This window comes from Salvelinus namaycush, chromosome 28, assembly GCF_016432855.1.
Source record: "Salvelinus namaycush isolate Seneca chromosome 28, SaNama_1.0, whole genome shotgun sequence".
NCBI lineage: Eukaryota > Metazoa > Chordata > Actinopteri > Salmoniformes > Salmonidae > Salvelinus > Salvelinus namaycush.
Genome location: NC_052334.1, coordinates 34870507 through 34893031, shown reverse-complemented (window position 1 = coordinate 34893031; position 22525 = coordinate 34870507). Strand labels below are relative to the sequence as shown.

The following is a 22525-nucleotide window of genomic DNA, read 5'->3' as shown; positions in this document are numbered from 1 at the left end:
CAATTGCAGATAACTCATCACAAAAATCCCTGAAATCATTATCTATCTTCTTAGCAATGTTTGCTACATTGTCTAAGAAAAGATCCATATTGGAAGTTGGCTGGGCTGATGTATACAGATTCTGATAAAACTGGGCAACATGCTGAGAGATTTCTTTTGGATTTTCATTGGGAGTATTATTAATCATTAATTTACATATGGAAGTCTTTTCTCCTGCCCTTTTTCTAAATTAAAGAAATACTTTGTATTTCTCTCTCCCTTTTCCATCCGTTTTCGTCTTGATCTTACAAATGCTCCCCGGGCCTTTTCCTCGTAGATACAGTCTAACTGCATTTGCAATGATGATAGCTCCAGTAATTCCTGATTAGTTAGTTCCGTTTTTTTTAGTATAATCCATTATTCCCTTTATGATGTCATATTCTTTCTCTCTCTTGGCACGAGCAATTTCTTTCCCCATTGAAATAGCCAAAAGCCTTATATCAAATTTCATTAGCTCCCAGTAACTTCCAAACGTATTCATAACACAGGCACAATTCCAGTATTTATCAATAATTCCTGCTACTTCCTTCTTAAATACTTAATTCTCTAGTAAAGTCTTGTTCATATTCCAGTAACCTTTACTAACTTTTTTTGTTGACAAACCATGCATATTTATCTTTATTGAGATCCCTTTGTGGTCTGTTAAAATCGATGGTTCAATCGAGACTGTATCAACCTTGTCAGCCATATCTTCAGATATCAGCCAGAAATCAATACGGGATTGCATAGATAAATCTTTGGTACTCCATGTAAACATAATCTTATCTGGGTTCTTATGTCTCCAAATATCTAGAACACCTAACCGTAGACATATATTCCTTATCTCACAAACAGAATTGCTATCCTTAGGAGGCCATCTATCTAGATTATCATGTAATACTGTATTCAAATCTCCACCCCATATTACTTTGGCCAATGGAAATTTAGACATAATTTTACTTATTTTCCTCTCAATGTCTCTAAATAAAATACAGTTCATTGACTTGTTATTGGAAGCATAAGTATTTACAACAATGAATTGAACGTGGTTGACATCTACTAATAGTATAATCCATCTCCCTGTATTATCTGCTTCATGACTCAATATATGAGCCATAAAGTTGCCTTTTAAAATAGCGACACCTGCTGACCGATTAGTACAAAATGAAAACCAAATATCATTCCCCCATTGACACTTCCAAAACGCAGTATCTGTGGAACAGGCATGAATTTCTTGAATGAAATAAAAGTCGCCACTCTTACCCTTACAATACAAAAATAAAGATTTCCTTTTCAACATATTACGGATTCCCCTGGCATTAATAGAAAAAACAGAAATGGACATTTACTATCACAATGACTATATGAAGAATATTAAACTTGTATATGTTCACATGAATCGGGTTCTCACAAAAAGAAAAGTTATTAATAGTTGCAAATAAAAACAGTCCATTGCACCACGCAAGTAGTTGACCTAAATTATATATATATTTTTTTTTATATACAATTGCAAATAACATTGTACCATAGGTTGGTAAAAACGAATAGGCATCAAGCTAACATTAAGTGTCAGTGCAAATTTCCGCCATAAAAACAATATATATATATAAAAAAAAGTTTGGCTCACACAAACAATGCTCATTCCTCAAGAAATATAAAGTTTTATCAGATGCAAATAAAACTCAGTCCTGCACAACTCACTTGATAAGTCCAGCAGTCAACAAGCTAGGCGTCAGCGTGAATTTCCCTTCCATTAACAAAAGCCTTAGCTCCCGCAAAGTATGCACTTTTCCCTTCCTTCCTTGCTCTCTCAATCATCGACCACAGACGATTCCGAGCTTCTTTGTCAAATGCTGTCAGATCCTCCTTGAACCTCAGGTTGTTCTTCTTTAAATAGTCATTTTTCTTTGCACTTTTCCATGTCATATCCCTCGCTGTCCGGGAGATGAATCTCATGATCACTGGTCGTGGTGGCTAGTTATTTTCCCCATCTCTCAGCCTACCCAGGCGGTGCACTACATCCAGAGAACCTGCAACAACATTTCGCTCCTCCTCCGGGACTATTGCCCTGCAAATGTCCTTCACTCTTGCTTTGATGTTCTCGTCAGATTTTTCTGCTATTCCATAAATTCGAAGACTCCATCTACTGTAAAGGTCATTCTCGTTTACCTTTGACTCCATTTCAGTGAGTTTCTTCTCCTGCTTTGCAACCTGAATTTTCAATGTTGCGTTCTGCTGCTTCAGAGTCGATTTCTTCAGGTTAACGATATTGACAGTGTTCTTTTACACGCAATTCACGATGTCATCTGCGCTCTCTTTGATTTTAGCCGTGAGGATGCGGACGATGTTGTCCTGTAGCTGGCTCATTGATGGTTCACTTCTCAGCTTCTTTGGAAGTTGCTCCTTGGTTGGGGTATTCGGGTATGAATCGCATTCACTACCCTTTTTTACACTGCAAGCATATGAGTGAGTTTCAACAATGCCTATTTTCTCCTTGGAAGTTTCAACATCCATTATCTCAGCAACAGTTTGGTCATGTCCTGATTCCATGCTACTAGCTATGAAGACGTTAGCAGGATAACTTATTACACAACGCTGAAACTTTTCGATAGCTAGCTTGTTCGTTGGAAATCGTAAAAAATATATTTCAATGGTTTGATTAATTACAAAATTATTCAAAATATCTACATTGTATGGTTAGATATCATCTTTGGTGGAGAAAAAAAAACAAATTGCAACTGCAGTCTAAAACTATAAACTTTGTGAGAAAACCCTAAAATTGTTCCTCAGCTAGAAATGTTTCAGCCTCTCATGTCGCCATCTTGAGCGCCCCACCAGAACAGTATAAGGGAAAGGCAACCCACCAAGGCTTTGTGGGAGAGGAGTCCAGAAAATACACTGCCTTCAGCACCCCTTGGGCCTTATATGAATGGAATAGAATTCCCTTTGGCTTATCAAACAGTCCCTCTGCCTTCCAACGAAGCATGGAGGAAAGTTTAGAGGGGATAAGAGATAGAATCTGTATACCATATTTGGATGACGTTCTTATTTTTAGTCAGTCATTTGAACAACATGTGGAAGATGACCATCAGGTACTCAGGCAGCGAAATAAATGGGGTATTAAACTCAGGGCTGATAAGTGTGACCTATTCAAGAATGAGGTCCGTTATTTAGGAAAAATCATTTCTGTTGAGGGTTACAGAATGGATGTTAAAGAAATTGTAGCAGTGCAAGAACTGGTAAACAGGCCACCAACAAACGTGAAAGAGCTGAGGAAACTACTGGGGTTTCTAGGGTACTATAGGGGTTATGTACAGAACTTTTCACAACATGCTAAATGTCTCTATGACTTACTAGCAGTGAAGTCGGAGACCCCAGCATCCGGGAAGCGAAGTACCAAGGTAGCGATGCAGTCAGGACAGGCTCTGCCCCACCAGAAAGTTATATGGGAAGATGCTCACCAGAGAGCATTAGAACACTTGGTGAGTGTGTTGACTAATCCACCTGTGCTTGCTTACCCAGATTTCAAGGACCCTTTTATCCTCCATGTCGATGCCTCTGAAGAGGGATTGGGAGGGGTGTTATACCAACGACAAAGTGGCAAACTGAAAGTCATTGGACATGGCTCCTCCACCCTGACTCAAGCAGAGAGAAACTATCACCTTCGCTCAGGGAAACTGGAATTCTTGGCCCTCAAATGGGCAGTGACTGAGCGGTTCCGAGATGACCTATTTTATGCTCCCTCTGTGACAGTGTACAGTGATAATAACCCCTTGACAGATGTACTAACCACAGCAAGACTGAATGCCACCGGTCATCGCTGGGTGGCAGAGCTGTCTGACTTTAATCTCACACTGAAGTATCGTCCTGGAAAGGTAAACACTGACGCAGACTTTCTGTCACACTCTCCTTTGCATGCTGAACATTACATGGAAGAATGCACAGAGAAACACTCACTTGAAATGGTAAAAGCAACACTCAATAATGTTCAGACACAACAGAATGACTGTGTAATGTGGATATCCAAGGTCACACTAAGGCCATCAGTGCAAGATGAGATGTCATGGTGGGGTGGAACAGTTACAGACTGACTGTCTCCACACAATATCATGCAGGCTCAGTTAAAGGATGCGGCTGTATGGAGAATCTTGGAACTGAAAAGTCAAAGGACTAAGCCTAAACCAACAGAATGTCAACAAGAGTCATACAAAGTCAAACAGTTACTGCAAGAGTGGAACAGGCTCCGTGTCTCACCAGATGGATTATTACAAAGGAAAACAGCAAAAAGGACACAAGTTGTGGTACCAAGTCAGTATAGAACACTGATTTACAAGTACTTACACACTGAAAGGGCCCATCTAGGAACAGTGTTGAACTTATGACAACATGACATTGAACACTTTATCACCAAAGTGTTTAAGTGTATCAAACAAAAGAAAACCAGTGTAATAACTAGGGCCCCAATGCAACATGTACGAGCTACAGCTCCCTTCCAGATGATTTCAATTGACTATGTGCATTTGGAGAAAAGCAGAGGGGGCTACGAGTACATTTGAGTTATTTTAGATAACTTTACAAAATTTTCACAAGCCTACCCCACCAGAAATAAGTCAGGGAAAACTGCAGTAAAAAAGCTTTTCGATGATTTTTTCCCAAAGTTTGTCTTTGTGTCAAAAATCCATCATGATCAGGGAAGAGAGTTTGAATATCAGTTATTCAGAGCCTGGCAGAACTGTACGGGAATAGCCAATTCCAGAACCTCCCCATATCATCCACAGGGGAATCCGGTGGAGAGATTTAACCATACACTGTTGTCAATGTTGCGCACACTAGATGAAGAGAAAAAGGCCAACTGGGGTGATTATCTGAACAAGGTCATTCATGCATATAATTGTACCACCCGTGATGCTACTGGGTTCTCACTGTATTTCCTGCTATTTGGAAGGGCTCCACTGCTACCTGTTGACCTTGTCTTTGGGTTACAGATAAAGGAACAGGAGAAATCATACCAGGATTATGGCAGCAACAGAAGTGGCAGCAACAGATGGCTGAAGCCTATGACATCGCCAGAAGAAACATGGAGAAATCAACAGCAAAGGGAAAAGCCTACTACGATCGGAAGAAAATGAGTTTGGTTCTGGTCTCAGGGGATCGTGTACTGGTGAGGAACATGTCAGCACGTGGGGGGCTTGGAAAGCTAAGATCACACTGGGAGGACCAAATACATGTGGTGGTAACCAGGAAAGGTGATGACAGCCCTGTCTATGAGGTCAAACCCGAGAGGGGTACAGGCAGGGCCCGGGTTCTGCATCGCAATATGCTCATGTCATGTAATTCCCTACCATTTGAGGAACCTGTTGAAACACCCAGTCGAGGTCTGTGGAGAAGGGAACCACCCCAGCAAAAGCAGCAAAATGGGGAGAGCGCTGAGTCTGAGAGCTCAGATGAGGATTCTTATCCAGTATTCATCAATAGGCCACGTAGGGATGAAGAGAGCAGACAGAGTAGCACACAACTAGTATCAGATAATAGTGAGGAACGGGGTCAGACTGATAGAAACTTCACTGTGAAGGAGTGCCAGCCAGTCCTCAGAGAGAGCCCGGAAGGACAGGGGTAAATATGGAAACAGCTGAGGGCTCAGAGACTCAATCGTCTCATGATGAAATGGACACTGATTCATTGGGGTCACCCATGACCTTGCCCCGCCGTTCAGCCCGGCAGAGGAGGCCCAGAGACATTCTAACCTATAACACTTTAGGGCTGACAAACTCTGATCAGGATACCAACTAGAGATGTTCTGATGTGTATATATTTTCTCATTTACCTTTACTAATCACAGTGTGATAATGTTTAGTGGGGTTTGCATCTTTGCCCATGAAGGCAGACTGGACATGTCTAGATAGTTATTTGGCTGTTAGGCCAGTTTTCTCCATTGTTCTCATGACCAGTACTTCGATCTTCTGTTTGTTTTGAGGCCAGTGAAATGTTTGGGACAACATTTCATTTTTGCAGGGGGGTGTTGTAAGGGGCTTAATACAGTTGTATTCCAGCCACTAGGGCAGTGGTGGGCCGTCAGGGCCAGCAAGGCCTTCTCTGCTGGCCTAAACATCATCAGAATATAATTTTTTTTTTTAAATATATTTTCCCACAAATATGTATTAAATTATTCCCCAGAGTAAGAGTTATACTCTTCATTTCATAGCTTTCCTCTTGGTTGCACTGCTTCCAGCCCCAGGTTGAGATTTTGAGGGCTGGTCTTTATGTTAGATCTTTTATCCAATCATATTCAGCCATCATGTGTTGCCAGGGGTCTAAAATCTGCCCTCAGGCCTTCAGAATCAACAGTGCGGGCGCTTGTAGCTTATAGTGAATGGAAATGAAAATTTAGTGTCAACCAATCAGCTTTAGAGTTGGCTATTGTACGCCTTCTGGCTGGCTCCAGTGTTACACAGGAGCCAGCTAGCAGGCGTAGTGCGTGCACGTCTTTTGATTGGATTACCAATATTGAGAGGCAGGTCCTATGGGCAGGTCTATGCAGAACTAGGAAACTGAATTTGATAAACGAATTAATTCGCGTACTACTAAGCTGTTTTTTCAACCCACAATGGCGGAAGGAGGAGAAGATATTGATTTGGTCGAGGATATAATTATAACGCCATTCTCAAGACGAACTTTTCAAGAAAAGTTAGACATTGTAAGGAGAGGTCGCCCGACGCCGACGTCTAAATGTATAATGTCTAGAGCCATGGCATCATAATGATGGTAATAAGAGGTGGATTAATTCGGGTGGGACTGTGTAGGACCTCACTGAAGGCCCAGGCCCCAGGCCCACGGCACGCCACTGCACTAGGGAGTACTCTGTTGAAGCCCATGGGAAATAAGGAAATATAGTTTAAGTAAATTGGGAAGAGTAAGCTTGAAAAACTAAAGAAAGACTGTAAACGGCTGTTACCTGTGCTGACATTATTAAAAGTGAAGTAAACCGTACTTTTCGCATTGTAGTTTATATGATAAGCTCATTGGAAGGGTAACATATACAGGATGTACATAAATGGGCGTAAACACGTGACACAGAAAATACAAATATTGACATTTAGGAATTCAAAATGCATTTCAATCTTTTTTGTTCTGTCTATGGAATACATAAAACAATATATAAAAATTAAAAAAAGATGTGTATAAAATATACTTGCCTGTATAATAAGTAAATGTAGGAAATCCAAAATGCACAAAAATATGTTTTTGTAATGTCTAAAATAAAATATATTTGTATAATATATACTTGTCTGTAATGTAAAGCAATGCAGAAGCAATAAGCATTGTAAATGATGATAGAACACATCTAATTAATGTGAACACGAGGACACAAAGGAGAGATTTAATTAAAAGATCATATTTTAATACATTTTTAATGCTGAAAAAATCTTTGTATGGCAAATCCACTCTGGGAAAATGGCCTGTTGGACAAAAATAAAAAATAGTTAACATCCTTGCTACTTCAGCCATTTGCTATGTTAAAGAAAAATCTCAGTTAATGATGAATGGATATAATTTGGAAGGATTTTCCAGAGTCATACCTCAGTAGGGTAGAGTGTCAGGTGGCACAACCATTGGTGCCATGAGGTCAAAGTGTGAAGGAGGGAGCAAGCCAGAGAGCTGTCTAGGAAGCAGTCCAGGCCCACGGCTTGGAGGCTTTGAGTTGGTCCCATCATTGTAATGCATTGTAGGGTATCTGCTGCCCCATAGACCTGCTGGTAGTGGGAAAGGTGTTAGCAGGAGACCACCAGGGACATCTATGATTGGATGACACAGTCTTGGTTAAACCACATGTATTCTAAAGCAATACTCGCCTGCTTTCATAGAGTAAGGATTCACTCCTTTGGGGACACTGCCAGTGTTCCCCTGATATCCATATGTCCCCATCGGTGGAGGTGGTGGTACACACTTGTTCTGTAAAACACATCAACACATTTTCCAAATTGTTAGTAATATTATCACAGTTCAAATACAATGGTTGTTCACTGTTTTTAATTTCATTGAATTTAAGTGTCTACCTCAGCCTTGGGCTCAGTTTTGTTAACCCATCTGTGCAGAGTTTGATCCCAGACAATCTGAGGAAGAAGATATTAGCAATGATATTAGCAAGCCACACATTTTTTTTATTTTTTAAATCCACTCAATTGTCTCTACATAGAATATAGTGTTAATAACCAGTTCCTTACAGATCTGTCTTTGTCCTCAGGTAGATGAACCTCCTTCTTTACTCTTCCACTCCCAAAGACCCAGCTGAGCCAGCCTCCACTGTTATTGTGAACAGCAGGGGTCTCGGGCTCAGCCACCGGCCGGCTGCCAGTCTGGCACTGAGGGTTGGCCTCGGAGTGTTCCGGCTTGGTGATGGACATCATATCAGGATGCTCAACATATCTAAGTCGGACATCTGTAATAAGTGGGAGAAGTCAGGCCACTCTGCTCATGTCACCATACAGAACAATTACTGGCTGACAGGTAGGAACGTCTCGCTCTGATACTCTGTTACAACCCAATCTTAACCTACACGCAGTCACAGGGATTACTGGGAGGTTACTCCAGGACTCTGCGATCGCATTGTTTTGGTTGCAAAATCAACAATTCCCTGCATATTATGCGAGGGCTTACAAATTTGACCAATCACCAAACTATTTCTGCATAAAATAGTCACATCACAATATTATCGCATAGAACTGACCCATTACCACAGTACAAAAAGAGGGCTCGCAATTTCAACCAATCACCGCACATTTACTGCATAATATGGTTCAATCAAGCCACACGTCACAGTTTTTTTCCCTTGTCAGCGCATTCTTGCAACAAATTGGACAAAACAATTTCATATTGCTATGCAAAATGTCATAATTGTCGCTGCAAAATCTAGCATATTTATCCGCAAATATCAAAAAAATGCATGCGAAATCCTGGAGAGATTCACCGGAGTATGAAAATGTATACACTCACTACTGTAAGTCGCTCTGGATAAGAGCGTCTGCTAAATGACTAAAATATAAAAGTAAAATGGAGATAAACCTGTTTTATGTAGAAAATGCATGAAAGTATTACAGCTATACACTCACATGAGCCAAACATTTAATCTATCACTGTCACGATCGTCGTAAAGATGAGACCAAGGCGCAGCGTGAGTAGAGTTCCACATAATTTTAAATCAACTGAACCTCACCTAACCAAACTAAACGTGACGCTACAGGTATGCACTCAGGCAACTCAATGTAGACAAGATCCCACAACACAAACGAGAAAAATGGCTACCTAAATATGATCCCCAATCAGAGACAACGATAAACAACTGTCTCTGATTGGGAACCATATCAGGCCAACATAGACATACAAAACCCCTAGACATACAAAACCCCTAGACATACAAAACCCTAGACATACAAAACCCTAGACATACAACACCCCTAGACATACAAAAACCCTAGACATACAAAACTAGCGTTCCCACCCTAGTCACACCCTGACCTAACCAAAATATATAGAAAAACGGAGATATCTAAGGTCAGGGCGTGACAATCACAAATTATTCTCACGCTATCACAATGGTCATTTCTTTACTAATTAGGTAAGGTTAAGTGACCTCTTCTCTTGGAATAGAAATCCACAGGTGGAGTACACGCTCCACCATCCCATTTCCACAGTGGTGCCACCATGGGGATGATAGGAGGTGGTTGTGGATGATTGTTTCCATTCTTCACAGGGACACTGGCTGTGAGGAGGATCTCCTCCCTCTCTGCAGGGACACTAGCCTTTGGGACGATCCACTTCCTCTGCGCAGTGACACTGGCCATCAGGAGGATCAACACTTTTTGTGCAGGGATGAGGCCTGATGCTCTGAGGATCTTCTTCTTCTGCACAGTGATAGAAGCTGCTGGAAGAATCCCCTCCCTCTGTGCAGTGATGATGGCTGCTGGGAGAATCCCCTCCCTCTGTGCAGGGACATTGGCTGTTCGGACATTCCCCTCCCTCTGTGACGGGATGAGGCCTGATGCTCGGAGGATCTTCTCCTTTCGCACAGTGACAGTAGCTGCTGGAAGAATCCCCTCCCTCTGTGCAGGGACACTGGCTGTGAGGAGGATGTCCTCCCTCTGTGCAGGGACACTGGCTGTTTGGAGGATCCCCTCTCTCTGTGCAGGGATGAGGCCTGATGCTCGGAGGATCTCCTCCCTCTCAGCAGGGACACTAGCCTTTGGGACAATCCCCTCCTTGTATGCAGGGACGCTGGCCATTGGGACGATTCCCTTCCTCTGCGCAGTGACACTGGCCATCAGGAGGATCAACTCTTTTTGTGCAGGGATGAGGCCTGATGCTCTGAGGATCTTCTTCTTCTGCACAGTGATAGAAGCTGCTGGAAGAATCCCCTCCCTCTGTGCAGTGATGATGGCTGCTGGGAGAATCCCATCCCTCTGTGCAGGGACGTTGGCTGTTTGGACATTCCCCTCCCTCTGTGACGGGATGAGGCCTGATGCTCGGAGGATCTTCTCCTTTCTCACAGTGACAGTAGCTGCTGGAAGAATCCCCTCCCTCTGTGCAGGGACACTGGCTGTGAGGAGGATGTCCTCCCTCTCTTCAGGGATGAGGCCTGATGCTCGGAGGATCTCCTCCCTCTGTGCAGTGATGCTAGCTGCTGAGAGAATCCCCTCCCTCTGTGCAGGGACACTGGCTGTTTGGAGGATCCTCTCCCTCTGTGCAGGGACACTGGCTGTTTGGAGGATCCTCTCCCTCTGTGCAGGGACACTGGCTGTTTGGAGGATCCTCTCCCTCTGTGCAGGGACACTGGCTGTTTGGAGGATCCTCTCCCTCTGTGCAGGGACACTGGCTGTTTGGAGGATCCTCTCCCTCTGTGCAGGGACACTGGCTGTTTGGAGGATCCCCTCTCTCTGTGCAGGGATGAGGCCTGATGCTCGGAGGATTTCCTCCCTCTCAGCAGGGACACTAGCCTTTGGGACAATCCCCTCCCTATGTGCAGGGACGCTGGCCATTGGGACGATTCCCTTCCTCTGCGCAGTGACACTGGCCATCAGGAGGATCAACTCTTTTTGTGCAGGGATGAGGCCTGATGCTCTGAGGATCTTCTTCTTCTGCACAGTGATAGAAGCTGCTGGAAGAATCCCCTCCCTCTGCGCAGTGATGCTAGCTGCTGGGAGAATCCCCTCCCTCTGTGCAGGGACACTGGCTGTGAGGAGGATGTCCTCCCTCTGTGCAGGGACACTGGCTGTTTGGAGGATCCCCTCTCTCTGTGCAGGGATGAGGCCTGATGCTCGGAGGATCTCCTCCCTCTCAGCAGGGACACTAGCCTTTGGGACAATCCCCTCCCTGTGTGCAGGGACGCTGGCCATTGGGACGATTCCCTTCCTCTGTGCAGGGACACTGGCTGTGAGGAGGATGTCCTCCCTCTCTTCAGGGATGAGGCCTGATGCTCGGAGGATCTCCTCCCTCGGCACAGCAACTTTGGCTGCTGTGATGATCTGCAGGTATAATATAGAGCATATAGTCATTCCCTAAAAAATCAACCACTTGGAATCTATAACATCATTGACACATACACTGAGTGTATTAAACATTAAGAACACCTTCTCTTTCCGTGACATAGACTAATCAGGTGAAAGCTATTGATGTTGATTGTTAAATCTTCTTCTCAGTGTAGATGAAGGGGAGGAGGCAGGTTAAAGAATGATTTTTAGACATTTGAGACATGGATTGTGTATGTGTGTCATTCAGAGGGTGAATGGGCAAGACCAAAGATTTAAGTCCCTTAGAACAGAGTATGGTAGTAGGTGCGGTTTGTGTCAAGAACTGCAATGCTGTTGGGTTTTTCACGCTCAACAGTTTTCCCTGAGTATCAAGAATGGTCCACCACCGAGGGGGGGGGGGGGGCAACTCAATAGGAAGGTGTTCTTAATATTTTGTTCACTCAGTGTAGATCAATCCCTAGCATATACTTTCATTTGTATGTGTACTGATACTGTAAATACACAAATTATATTAATGTAATCTACAATATATTATAATACCGTAAGCCTCCCTGCTGCAGGGGCATTTCCTCCTACAATCTTGAGCTGATTTTCTTCACTTTAGCAATATTTTGTATCTTTGTTAATTTTCACATTTATTGTGTTTGGAATGGCACTGTTACTACAGGAGATGATGCTATCATAAAGCATTTGATGTAAGTATGTAGGACAATTACCCATAATGCTCACTGACTGAACATTCAAAATTACCATGGCAATTATTGACGCATTCACATGCCATCGGAAACTTGGAACCTCAGAGTTAAATGCGTAGATCTTCCTACTGGTTGATTCTGATACTTCACAAGTGGGAAACTTGAAATCATCATTCCATAACGAGTTAGCGAGTCAGAAATGTCAGAATGTCCTAGTTCCGACTTGAAGGGCCTTCTATGATGTAGGGCAGGTCAGTAACCAAATTATTTAACTATGCCCAGTCGCACACAGACTTTTATGGTCACACAAGTTGCCACCGGTGGATTCAAAATGAGTAGCTTAACAATTATTTACATGGCCCCAGTTACATTTGCAACCAAATTATTTTTCTGTGATAAATCAATAATAGTTGCACACATAGGGTAACAGTCAGCAATTGACAGTGAGCAATGAGCAAGATAAGCATAGACGGGAAGTTGACAATAGCTTATTATTAGTGTATATAAATTGTATTTCTATGGTTGCAGTCCTCAAAGATTGAATTGAATTGAATAAATCAGATCCAATGATTTACGGCCCGTAGGGTGGGGTACCGCTAGTCATCATTATTATAATCACCATCTCAATCATTATCACCATACCATCATAGACCTATTCTTCTGTATCTGAGACTCATCTGACACTACCTTAGATATGGCAGTCTGCAACTCAATACACTGCCCCTGCATGGTGTTCAGCGTCCCCTGCATGTGGTTAATCGACTGCTTAACATCGTTCAGCAGGATCTGAATCTCAAGCCTGCAAGAAATCAGGTGGTTCAACATACTGAGATGATGAGAGGCTTCAGACCATGCCCATTGGACCATCTTTAGAATTCTTTCTCACTTAACACCAATCTTATTAGGAATGGAACTTTGTGCAGAAGATGTTACTATAGTGTTATTTAGAAGAAAAAAGGTGTACTTTGTCAGGCGCCAAAAGGATGACGGGTTGTCTCCCTGCTCCAGTGAGCTCTGCTGGCAGGTCTTGCTCTCTGTTGGAGGAACGGGAGCCAAATTAGAGGAAGAATATCTATGGTTGTTCAGCAATGAAACATTCATGGCATAATGGGGATTGTCCTTCCCTGTGAAAAGAATAACAACAGCTGGGGTTTACTTTCTCACTTTTAGATCATGTAAAACAATCGTTAAACCCATCAGAAGTGTAGTGCTTACCTCCATGAAAATATTGGCCCCTGTTATTTTGGGCGGCATTGTCCCAATGTTGACCACTAGTTCCAACTTGTGATGAGAAGGTCTTGATGAAACGATCAAGTCAACATTTTGTTAGACATTTCAGAGATAGCATTAACAGTTGTACATGAGACAGTGTTTCCAGATATTGAGGTATTTTCCTTCTGAGGTATGTAAAAAAAATCTGGTGTGTGAGTACTCACATGAAAGGTATCCATGATTCTTGATTAAGCCAATCATGTATGTGATTACCATCCTATGGGTCAGGAGCTGGAATTATTGCTACACAGCTTTCAGGCGACTTTATGTCTTGGGCCTGGATGAATCATTGAAATACAATTAATATTGCGAATTTGTGATGCATAATTGCCATTGTAATTTGGAATATTCCATCAAAGTTATTTGTTTTGACAGTCAAAACAACTAACTCTTACGATTAATCACTTGACTTGAGTAATTTGAGTTAACGGAAATAGCTACTTTATATTCTGACCAAGACACTGATTTGTGCAATGCCCAATGCATAATCTATGCATGTTATTGGCTCGTCATAGTCGAGGGTCTCAATGTCCAAAAACAGCATTGGCCATTGGACTGCTCAGTCAAAACAACAAACTTTTACGATTAATCACTTGACTGGAGTAACTTGAGTTCGGATCTAAAACATAAAAAGTAGACTATAGCTTGACGCATATCCTTACCTTGGACAAGCTTATCCAAAAGGCCTATCCAGTCGTGCGTGAAGATACCTTTAGGCAGATTAAAGCGCGGGACGGTTTGAGACACGCTCGGTATTGTGAATCTGTCACACTGATATAAAAGCACGTTTTCATTTATCATTTACACTGTAGTTTTAAACAATACCGTGGTTTCCATGGAACGTCACAAACATATTCGGCCACTTGCGTCACAGATTACAGTCACTGAACATGGTTTAATAGCTATATTGGCTATATGTAGTATATGCACATCGTATTGAATTGAGATTACATTTACTGCACCACTGAAACTATTTAGCCTAATCCTATGAGGATCATATGTCAAATGTCAGGATCATGGCACATGAAAACATAATGAAATTGACTGCAGATTATACAATTCACTGTGACACAATATCCATGTAATTTCAATTAAATTACGTTGAACCAACGTGGAATAAACATTGAATTGATTTATGTGCCAATTGGGAAGTGATCAATTCGAAATGATTGAATACATACAGTATTACAAAGAAAGAGATACAAAAATTGCTTCGAAAAGCTCTAAAAAGTCTCATTTCCCTGGGCCACACAAAAGTAAAATGTATGTACGCATTACAGTAATTCGCTTTGGATGAAAGCGTCTGCCTTCAAATCTCTAACTCTCACACATATTTACAATCTCGCGATGTTTATTTCTGGCGCTTTCACGTTTGCGGGATTTTGTGAAGTAAATGATGCGCAGGAGAGCTCCTTGAAATCAGCGACATCAACGGGTCCAAATCGAGCAAAAAGCTTCAAATTAAAAGTCCATCGTTTACTTGAACACATCACAAATTGTGGTATATTTCCCTGTTTCAAGATGCTTCGTTTCTCTGATCTCTGAAAAGTAATTTAGGTTTTCAATATTCTTTATTAAATAATATCTGGAATAATAGTTTAATTTCCATTCCACTAGATGGCACTATCCCCTATGCTATTCCCTGTCAGGGGTCTGAGGATTCTGAAACAAAATAGTCTAGGCTCTTGAAACGCATCGGTGCGTTGGTAGATGTGCTCTACATTGTTATAAACACTTATTACACTGCTATAGACTTTTATTATCAACGTCATTCACTGTTATAAACACATATTACATTATAAATGATGACCCTGTGTAGAGCATGCCGATCCCACCATTTTACATTCGTAAAATGTATGTGCAAATGACTGTAAGTCGCTTTGGATGAAAGCATCTGCTAAATGGCATATATTATGATTACATTGTTTAAACAGGCCTACAATGTGAAAGTCTATTGCTTTTTCAAATGAATATTTGTGTTGGAACTTTACATCCGTTGGAAAGGCAGCACATGTATCTGTTTAATTACTACCTGATTCAAAAGTTGTGGACAGAAATGTGGGTTTACTATAATACAAGTTAAAATAAAATAATGACAAGCACATCTTGTTCTTTTTGAATTCAGGTTTTATTAAGTAAGGGTATCTTGGTTATCATGGCTACGTGTAACAGTATTGAGATCCCCTCTGGGACCAGAACTGAAATGAGTATTACTAAGCCAATATACCCTCAACTATACAGACACACAAGAATGTAGTGCTGCTGACCTGGGTTCCAGAACCACTAGGGGAGTCACCCTGCAGACCCACTAAGGGGCGGCACGTAGCCTCAAGGTTAGATCATTGGGCCAGTTACCGAAAGGTTGCTGGCTCAAATACCGGAGCCGACAAAGTGGGAAAATAAGGCACTTGTGGGTGTCTCAGAGGGAGTTGGGATATGAAAAAAAAGTCCATTGCACAATTGTGTGTAAGTTAAAATGCTCCATCATTCTTGCCAATGCAGGTTTGTGGTGTTGTAATACTGTTGTAATACTGTAGCTACTATTTGACTGGAGTTGGGTCTTGATAGGAGAGACTGAGTAAGGAGTAGTAAAGCCCCTGCCAACCAGGACCTCTCAACCCTCCTGTTCTAAGTCCTCTGTGAACTTCCTGACCTTGAACAAGACCTCCATGTTGACTGTGGGTTGCGTGGTGGATAGTGAGCGCAGCATGTCAGACTGGAGGGCAGAGGGACACACACAGAAGACAAACAAAATCATGAGCATGGTTCAGTAATTACACAAATGTGAGAGTCAGTTTGCAATGCCTGGATGTGTATGTTGAAACAGCATGTTCCAGTATGTTTGTGAGCAGTGAATGTGAGTACGTCTGTGCTGTGAATGTGTGTTTCTCACCATGCAGATGATGGGCTCCAGCAGCTTGGCGCTAGGCACATCCATCCAGGTCAATTCTATGGCAGCCGGGTCACCTGGCGAGCACGGGGTCAGAAGGTCATCCACCATCAATTGACTGGTGGCACAGGATGGCCCTCGCACCTAGAGTACCATCACAAACAACCAAATATCTTAAAATCTCCTAAATTGTAGAGAAAGAGATACACCTTTAGTGTTCTGTACAAGAGTCGACTTCAATAGAGTTACCATACAGTATTAGCAGAAACTTTTTTAATAAATCACAAATGACTGAAATTACAGTATAGACAGAGAAATAGTCCTATATGTTCATCTTATTATATTTCTACAATGCCAAAACAGTGTGTATTATTTGCAATGAAACTGTCCCTGTTTGTAAATAATTAAATCTGAGACGTCAATAGGGATCTGAGCATGGTACTTTCAAGTTAGGCCTACCTTTCCACCCCAGACCGAGTAGGCCTACTGACGCAGAATAATGTAAGCTTCAACTGATGGCTAATCTTCTTCCTTGGCTTAACCCAACGAGAGGTCACAAGTGTTTCCCTAAAAGCTGTCTGGGTTTAAATGTATTTTATTGTACAGAACGTGAATAGCTTAATCAATTGATAGTGACAGAATTAGATTATTTCCAAATTAAACAACGATATCCCCATATGCATCAGAGTCACGTCTTTCCCGGGTAGCCCTATTTTACAGCTTGTTTCTAGCATTAAGTATCGCGGACCAAAGTGCTGTTATAGATAACTGTATATAATCACATCCGTTTAATTTTCTTCAAAATCTTAAACTAACAGTGTACTTTTTGCCCTTTTCTTTAACAAGAGGTAGGCCTATGGCATACCCTCTCATACAAACTAACTTCAAGTCTTAACAGCCCTTCCTTGACACAGAGGTGGGCTATTTAAAGAGTGCATGGCGGTTGGAGGAATTGACTAACAAATCTATGGATATAGCAGCCTATAGCCTAATTTCATCTGTCAAACAGGCAGGCCTACCTCTTATTTCTTAAATAGGAAGAAATAGGCTCCAACACATAACCCTAATTAAAATTGAGACGTTTAAAATGAATAATGTTTACTCAAATGTGCATACTTTCAGCACCATGAGCTGTCCATTTCCGGTTGATTGTGCCGTGGCTGCTGCTTCAAGTTTCAGCACCACAATGTAAGTTACTCGAATCTGACTTCTTGTGAGGTCAATAACTCTGATAAACCTTTTTTGATATACTCAGAGGACCGTTATTAGCATGTTTTAACCACTCCTTCATTATTACTGAAACAGGATTCAAAGTGGTAAATATAAAGATCCAGTCCATAAAAAAATTGGAGGCCCCTTACACTTCAGTGTTGTGATGCAAAAATGCTAGCAAAATGTATAGCGCATAGAATTAAAAAGGTATTGTCGGACATTATTAATTCTAATCAGACAGGTTTTTTACATGGACAATATATTGGAGATAATTTAAAGCAGGTACTGCAAACAATAGAACACTATGACCAATCTGGGAAACCAGGCCTGCTATTCATAGCTGACTTTGAAAAGGCTTTTGATAAAGTACGACTGGAGTTTATATATTAATGCCTGGAACATTTCAATTTTGGACAATCTCTTATAAAATGGATTATAATCATGTATAGTAACCATAGGTGTAAAATAGTTGTAAGGATGTACGCTGAGAGTCGGGAAGCAAGTTCAGGGAATGAATACATTTAATTAATTAATAAATGAACAAAACAAGAAACACAAACAGCGCACTGACATGAAACAGCAACAATGACTAATGGGGTAGAAACCAAAGGGAGTGACATATAAAGGGCAGGTAATCAATGAGGTGATGGAGTCCAGGTGAGTGTCATTATGCGTGTAACGCTGGTGACAGGTGTGCGCCATAACGAACAGCCTGGTGACCTAGAGGCCAGAGAGGGACACATGTGACAATAGTAAATAATGGCTACTTCGCAGAAAGCTTTAAACTGTCAAGAGGAGTAAAACAAGGTTGTCCACTATCGGCATATCTATTTATTATGGCCATCGAAATGTTAGCTATTAAAATCAGATCCTACAATAATATCAAGGGATTAGAAATCCATGGCTTTAAAACAAAGATGTCATTGTACGCTGATGATTCATGTTTTCTTTTAAATTCACAACTTGGATCCCTCCACAGCCTCATAGAGGATCTAGATATTTTTTTCTTAACTCTGTGGATTACAACCAAATTATGATAATTGTACCATATTACTTATTGGATCACAAAAAATACAACTTTTACATTACCTTGTAATTTACCAATAAAATGGTCTGATCCGGGATGTGGACATACTCTGTATACATATCCCAAAAGAAAGAAATGATCTCACTCCAATACATTTTAATAGAAAGTTAACAAAAATAGATAAGATCTTGCGACCATGGAAAGGTAAATACAGCACCTGTCTATTTGTGGAAAAATCACCTTGATTAACTCTTTAGTCATATCCCAGTTTACCTATTCGCTTATGGTCTTGCCTACACCTAGCAAACAGTTTTTTTTTTATTAATGTCAATCAACGTCATATAATGATCGCTATGTTGCACATCGCCATGATATAATTCCTCCACGAAGACGTAAGACGTGCAAACTGTTTAGCCTACCGGCCGTTGTGTCACTATTATTAGCTAGGCTACTTAACTAGCCAAGCTGGGTGTTGTGTGTGTGTCAGTATGTGTTTTAGCTAGTGGTTTTGACTGACCTAGTCCCTTACTGGCGAACATGTCGCTTATTTTGCAGCATTTAGCTGCGTTTGTGGTAAGGGCCTTAATCTTTTTTATTCTCTCCCTCTCTGCTCCACCTTTCCTTTTCTGACCGTCCATTTCGCCGTGCAACTTGTCTAAAATGTTATCGGTAGAGAAGCAGGTAGACGGTTGCTATGTGTGTTGCAGAGAGACTTGATGTCATTTTTGGTGCGGGGACACTGCAGCGAGAGCGTGAGAGTCGCGCCTAAAGAGTGGATTCTCCGTCAACTCAATCCTGCATGCTATATTATCGCTGGTCAAGTTGACTATTCACGGCAGGCCAAAACGACCCTCAGGCCACCGGGAAATGTCCCGGTGCTCCCGACGGCCAGTCCGCCACTGCCAGTGTCTGTGTTCTTTTGCCCATCTTAATCTTTTCTTTTTATTGGCCAGTCTGAGATATGGCTTTTTCTTTGCAACTCTGCCTAAAAGGCCAGCATCCCGGAGTCGCCTCTTCACTATTGACGTTGAGACTGGTGTTTTGCGGGTACTATTTAATGAAGCTGTCAGTTGAGGACTTGTGAGGCATCTGTTTCTCAAACTAGACACTCTAATGTACTTGTCCTCTTGCTCAGTTGTGCACCGGGGCCTCACACTCCACTTTCTATTCTGGTGAGAGCCAGTTTGCGCATTTCTGTGAAGGGAGTAGTACCCAGCGTTGTATGAGATCTTCAGTTTCTTGGCAATTTCCTCACATGGAATAGCCTTCATTTCTCAGAACAAGACTAGACTTACGAGTTTCAGAAGAAAGTTCGTTGTTTCTGGCCATTTTGAGCCTGTAATCGAACCCACAAATGCTGATGCGCCAGATACTCAACTAGTCTAAAGAAGGCCAGTTGTATTGCTTCTATAATCAGGACAACAGTTTTCAGCTGTGCTAACATAATTGCAAAAGTGTTTCCTAATGATCAATTAGCCTTTTAAATGAGCCAGCTGAAAACCCAGAACACACTGGAAGGGTGTCAGCCCATTGGAGGAGTGGCATAATTAATTCTGGGTGTACTTCGCCCATGAAAGGAATTGGGCCCACTCACCATGCCAGTCCTGGCAGTGACTCCTCAGGAACCTCCCCAGCTCCTGGTTCATCCTCTCCACCTGCCCGTTAGACTGAGGCCTATACCCGGAAGTGAGACTGACTGCAACCATGAGCTTCTCCATAAAGGCTCTCCATACCTATGATGTGAATTGGGGGCTACGGTCGGAGACGATGTCTTCCATAGGGCCATAATGCTGGAATAGTGCCTCAGCGACCTGGAGAGCAGTAGGGAGACCAGAGAGAGGGATGAAACGACAGGATTTAGAAAATCTATCCACAACCACCAAAATGGTGGTGAAACCGTCAGAGGAGGGGAGATCAGTGACAAAATCAATGGATAGATGAGACCAGGGACGCTGAGGCACCGGAAGGAGTTTCCCTGCTGGAGCATGCCGGGTAGATTTGGTCTGAGCACATACAGGACAGGAGTTGACGTAGCGACTAACGTCATGCGCCAAAGTAGGCCACCAATACTTCTCGGAGATGGATTGGGTAGTGCGAGAAATACCTTGATGTCAATCGACGACAGCTGTGTGCGCTCAGGTCAGCAGCCAATCCCTTATCCCTGTGGGAATGTAGATGCGCTCAGGAGGACAGGTAGTGGGTGTGGGCTCACTCTCCAGAGCCTGGCGGATGTCCACATCTACATCCCAGACCACAGGAGCTACAACTCGAGAGGAAGGGATTGTGGGTGCATTCTGGACAGGATCCTCTCCCAAATTGTAGAGATGGGACAGGGCACCGGCTATGGTATTCTTTGAACCTGGGCAAGTCAAATCTTGTAAAGAACATGGCCCACCTTGCTTGAAGTGGATTCAGATCCCTCGCTGTCCGTATGTTCTCCAGGTTCCAATGGTCGGTGAGGATGACAAATGGGTCCTTGGCGCCCTCCTGCCAGTGTCTCCACTCCTCTAATGCCAACTTCACCGCCGGGATCTCTCGATCACGACGTCGTAATTTCTCTCTGCAGGGGATAGTTTCTTAGGGTAATCCACACACCGATACAATTTCTGTGGATTACCTTTTCGTTGAGACAGAACTGCCCCCACGCTCACTTCTGACGAGTCCCCCTCCACCACAAAGGTTATCATGGGATCTGGGTGTTTGAGCAATGCGGCGGAGGGGAAACGTCCCTTTAGTAGGCGGAAGGCCTCGTCAGCTGCTGGACTCCACTCCAACCTTCGGGTACCCCCCTTGACGAGAGTGGTGAGAGGAGTGGCGATGGAGAGGACGTTCTTGATGAAATGGCGGTAGAAGTTGGTAATCCCCAAAAACCGTTGTAACCCCTTTATGGTGGTTGGGACTGGCCATGACTTGACTGCATCTACCTTCTTGCGGTTGATCTTCTCTCCTTGCGGGCTGATTTGCTAGCTAAGGAAGGAGACAGACTCCTGATAAAACTGACACTTCTCAGCCTTGACAAACAGGTGGTTTGCCAGGAGGCGTTCCAGGACTACTCGGACGTAAGCGATGTGATCCTCCAAGGCGGCCGAGTAGACCAGGATGTCGTCGATATACATGACCAAATACATTTTCATCCGCGACCATGAGATGGTGGGGTTGTGGTGTTAAAGCCAAGGGTGGCGTCGGATGAATGGCACGACAATAGCCCTCAGGATCTCGTCACAGAATCGCTGTTCATTCAAATTGCCATCGATGAACTGCAATTGTGTTTGTTGTCTAAAGCTTATGCCTGCCAATACCATAACCACACCGCTACCATGGGGCACTCTGTTCACAACATTGACATCAGGAAACTGCTTACCCACACGATGCCATACACGTGGTCTGCGGTTGTGAGGCCGTTTGGACATATTGCCAAATTCTCTAAAACTATGTTGGAGGCAGCTTATGGTTGAGAAATTAACCTTTAATTATCGGGCAACAGCTCTGGTTAACATAACTGCAGTCAGCATGCCATTTGCACGCTCACTCAAAAGACATCTGTGGCATTGTGTTGTGTGACAAAACTGCACATTTTAGAGTGGCCTTTTATTGTCCCCAGCACAAGGTGCACCTGCGTAATGATCATGCTGTTTCAAATAAAATTGTATTTGTCAAATGCGCCAAATACAACCTTACAGTGAAATGCTTACTTACAAGCCCTTAACCAACAATGCTTTAAGAAGTATTAAGAAAAAATACGTGTTAAGTAATAAATTGATAAGTAAAAAATGTAAAATAAAAGTAACAAATAATTAAACAGTAGCAGTAAAATAACAATAGCGAGGCTATATACTCGGGGTACCGGTACAGAGTCAATGTGCGGGGGCACTGGTTTGTCGAGGTAATA

General features: G+C 42.5%; 1 protein-coding gene across 1 annotated transcript; it reads right to left on the bottom strand.

Annotated features, from left to right (window-relative positions):
* Positions 1–15658: 15658 nt before the first annotated feature.
* On the bottom strand, positions 15659–21254 carry LOC120023146 (vacuolar protein sorting-associated protein 4B-like). The gene is made up of 3 exons (XM_038967141.1): positions 20231–21254; positions 16401–16541; positions 15659–16223 (listed from the first exon to the last, which is right to left on the bottom strand). Exons 1-3 carry the CDS (start codon positions 20231–20233, stop codon positions 16122–16124), a joined length of 246 nt encoding a protein of 81 aa, XP_038823069.1. The 5' UTR covers positions 20234–21254; the 3' UTR covers positions 15659–16121.
* Positions 21255–22525: the final 1271 nt, after the last annotated feature.

Bases quoted from the DNA above. Each gene is read 5' to 3' on its own strand.
- LOC120023146 (XM_038967141.1), bottom strand. The intron at 16,224-16,400 runs GTGAGAAACACA...TCTGCCCTCCAG, and splicing joins TGGAGCCCATCATCTGCATG to TCTGACATGCTGCGCTCACT.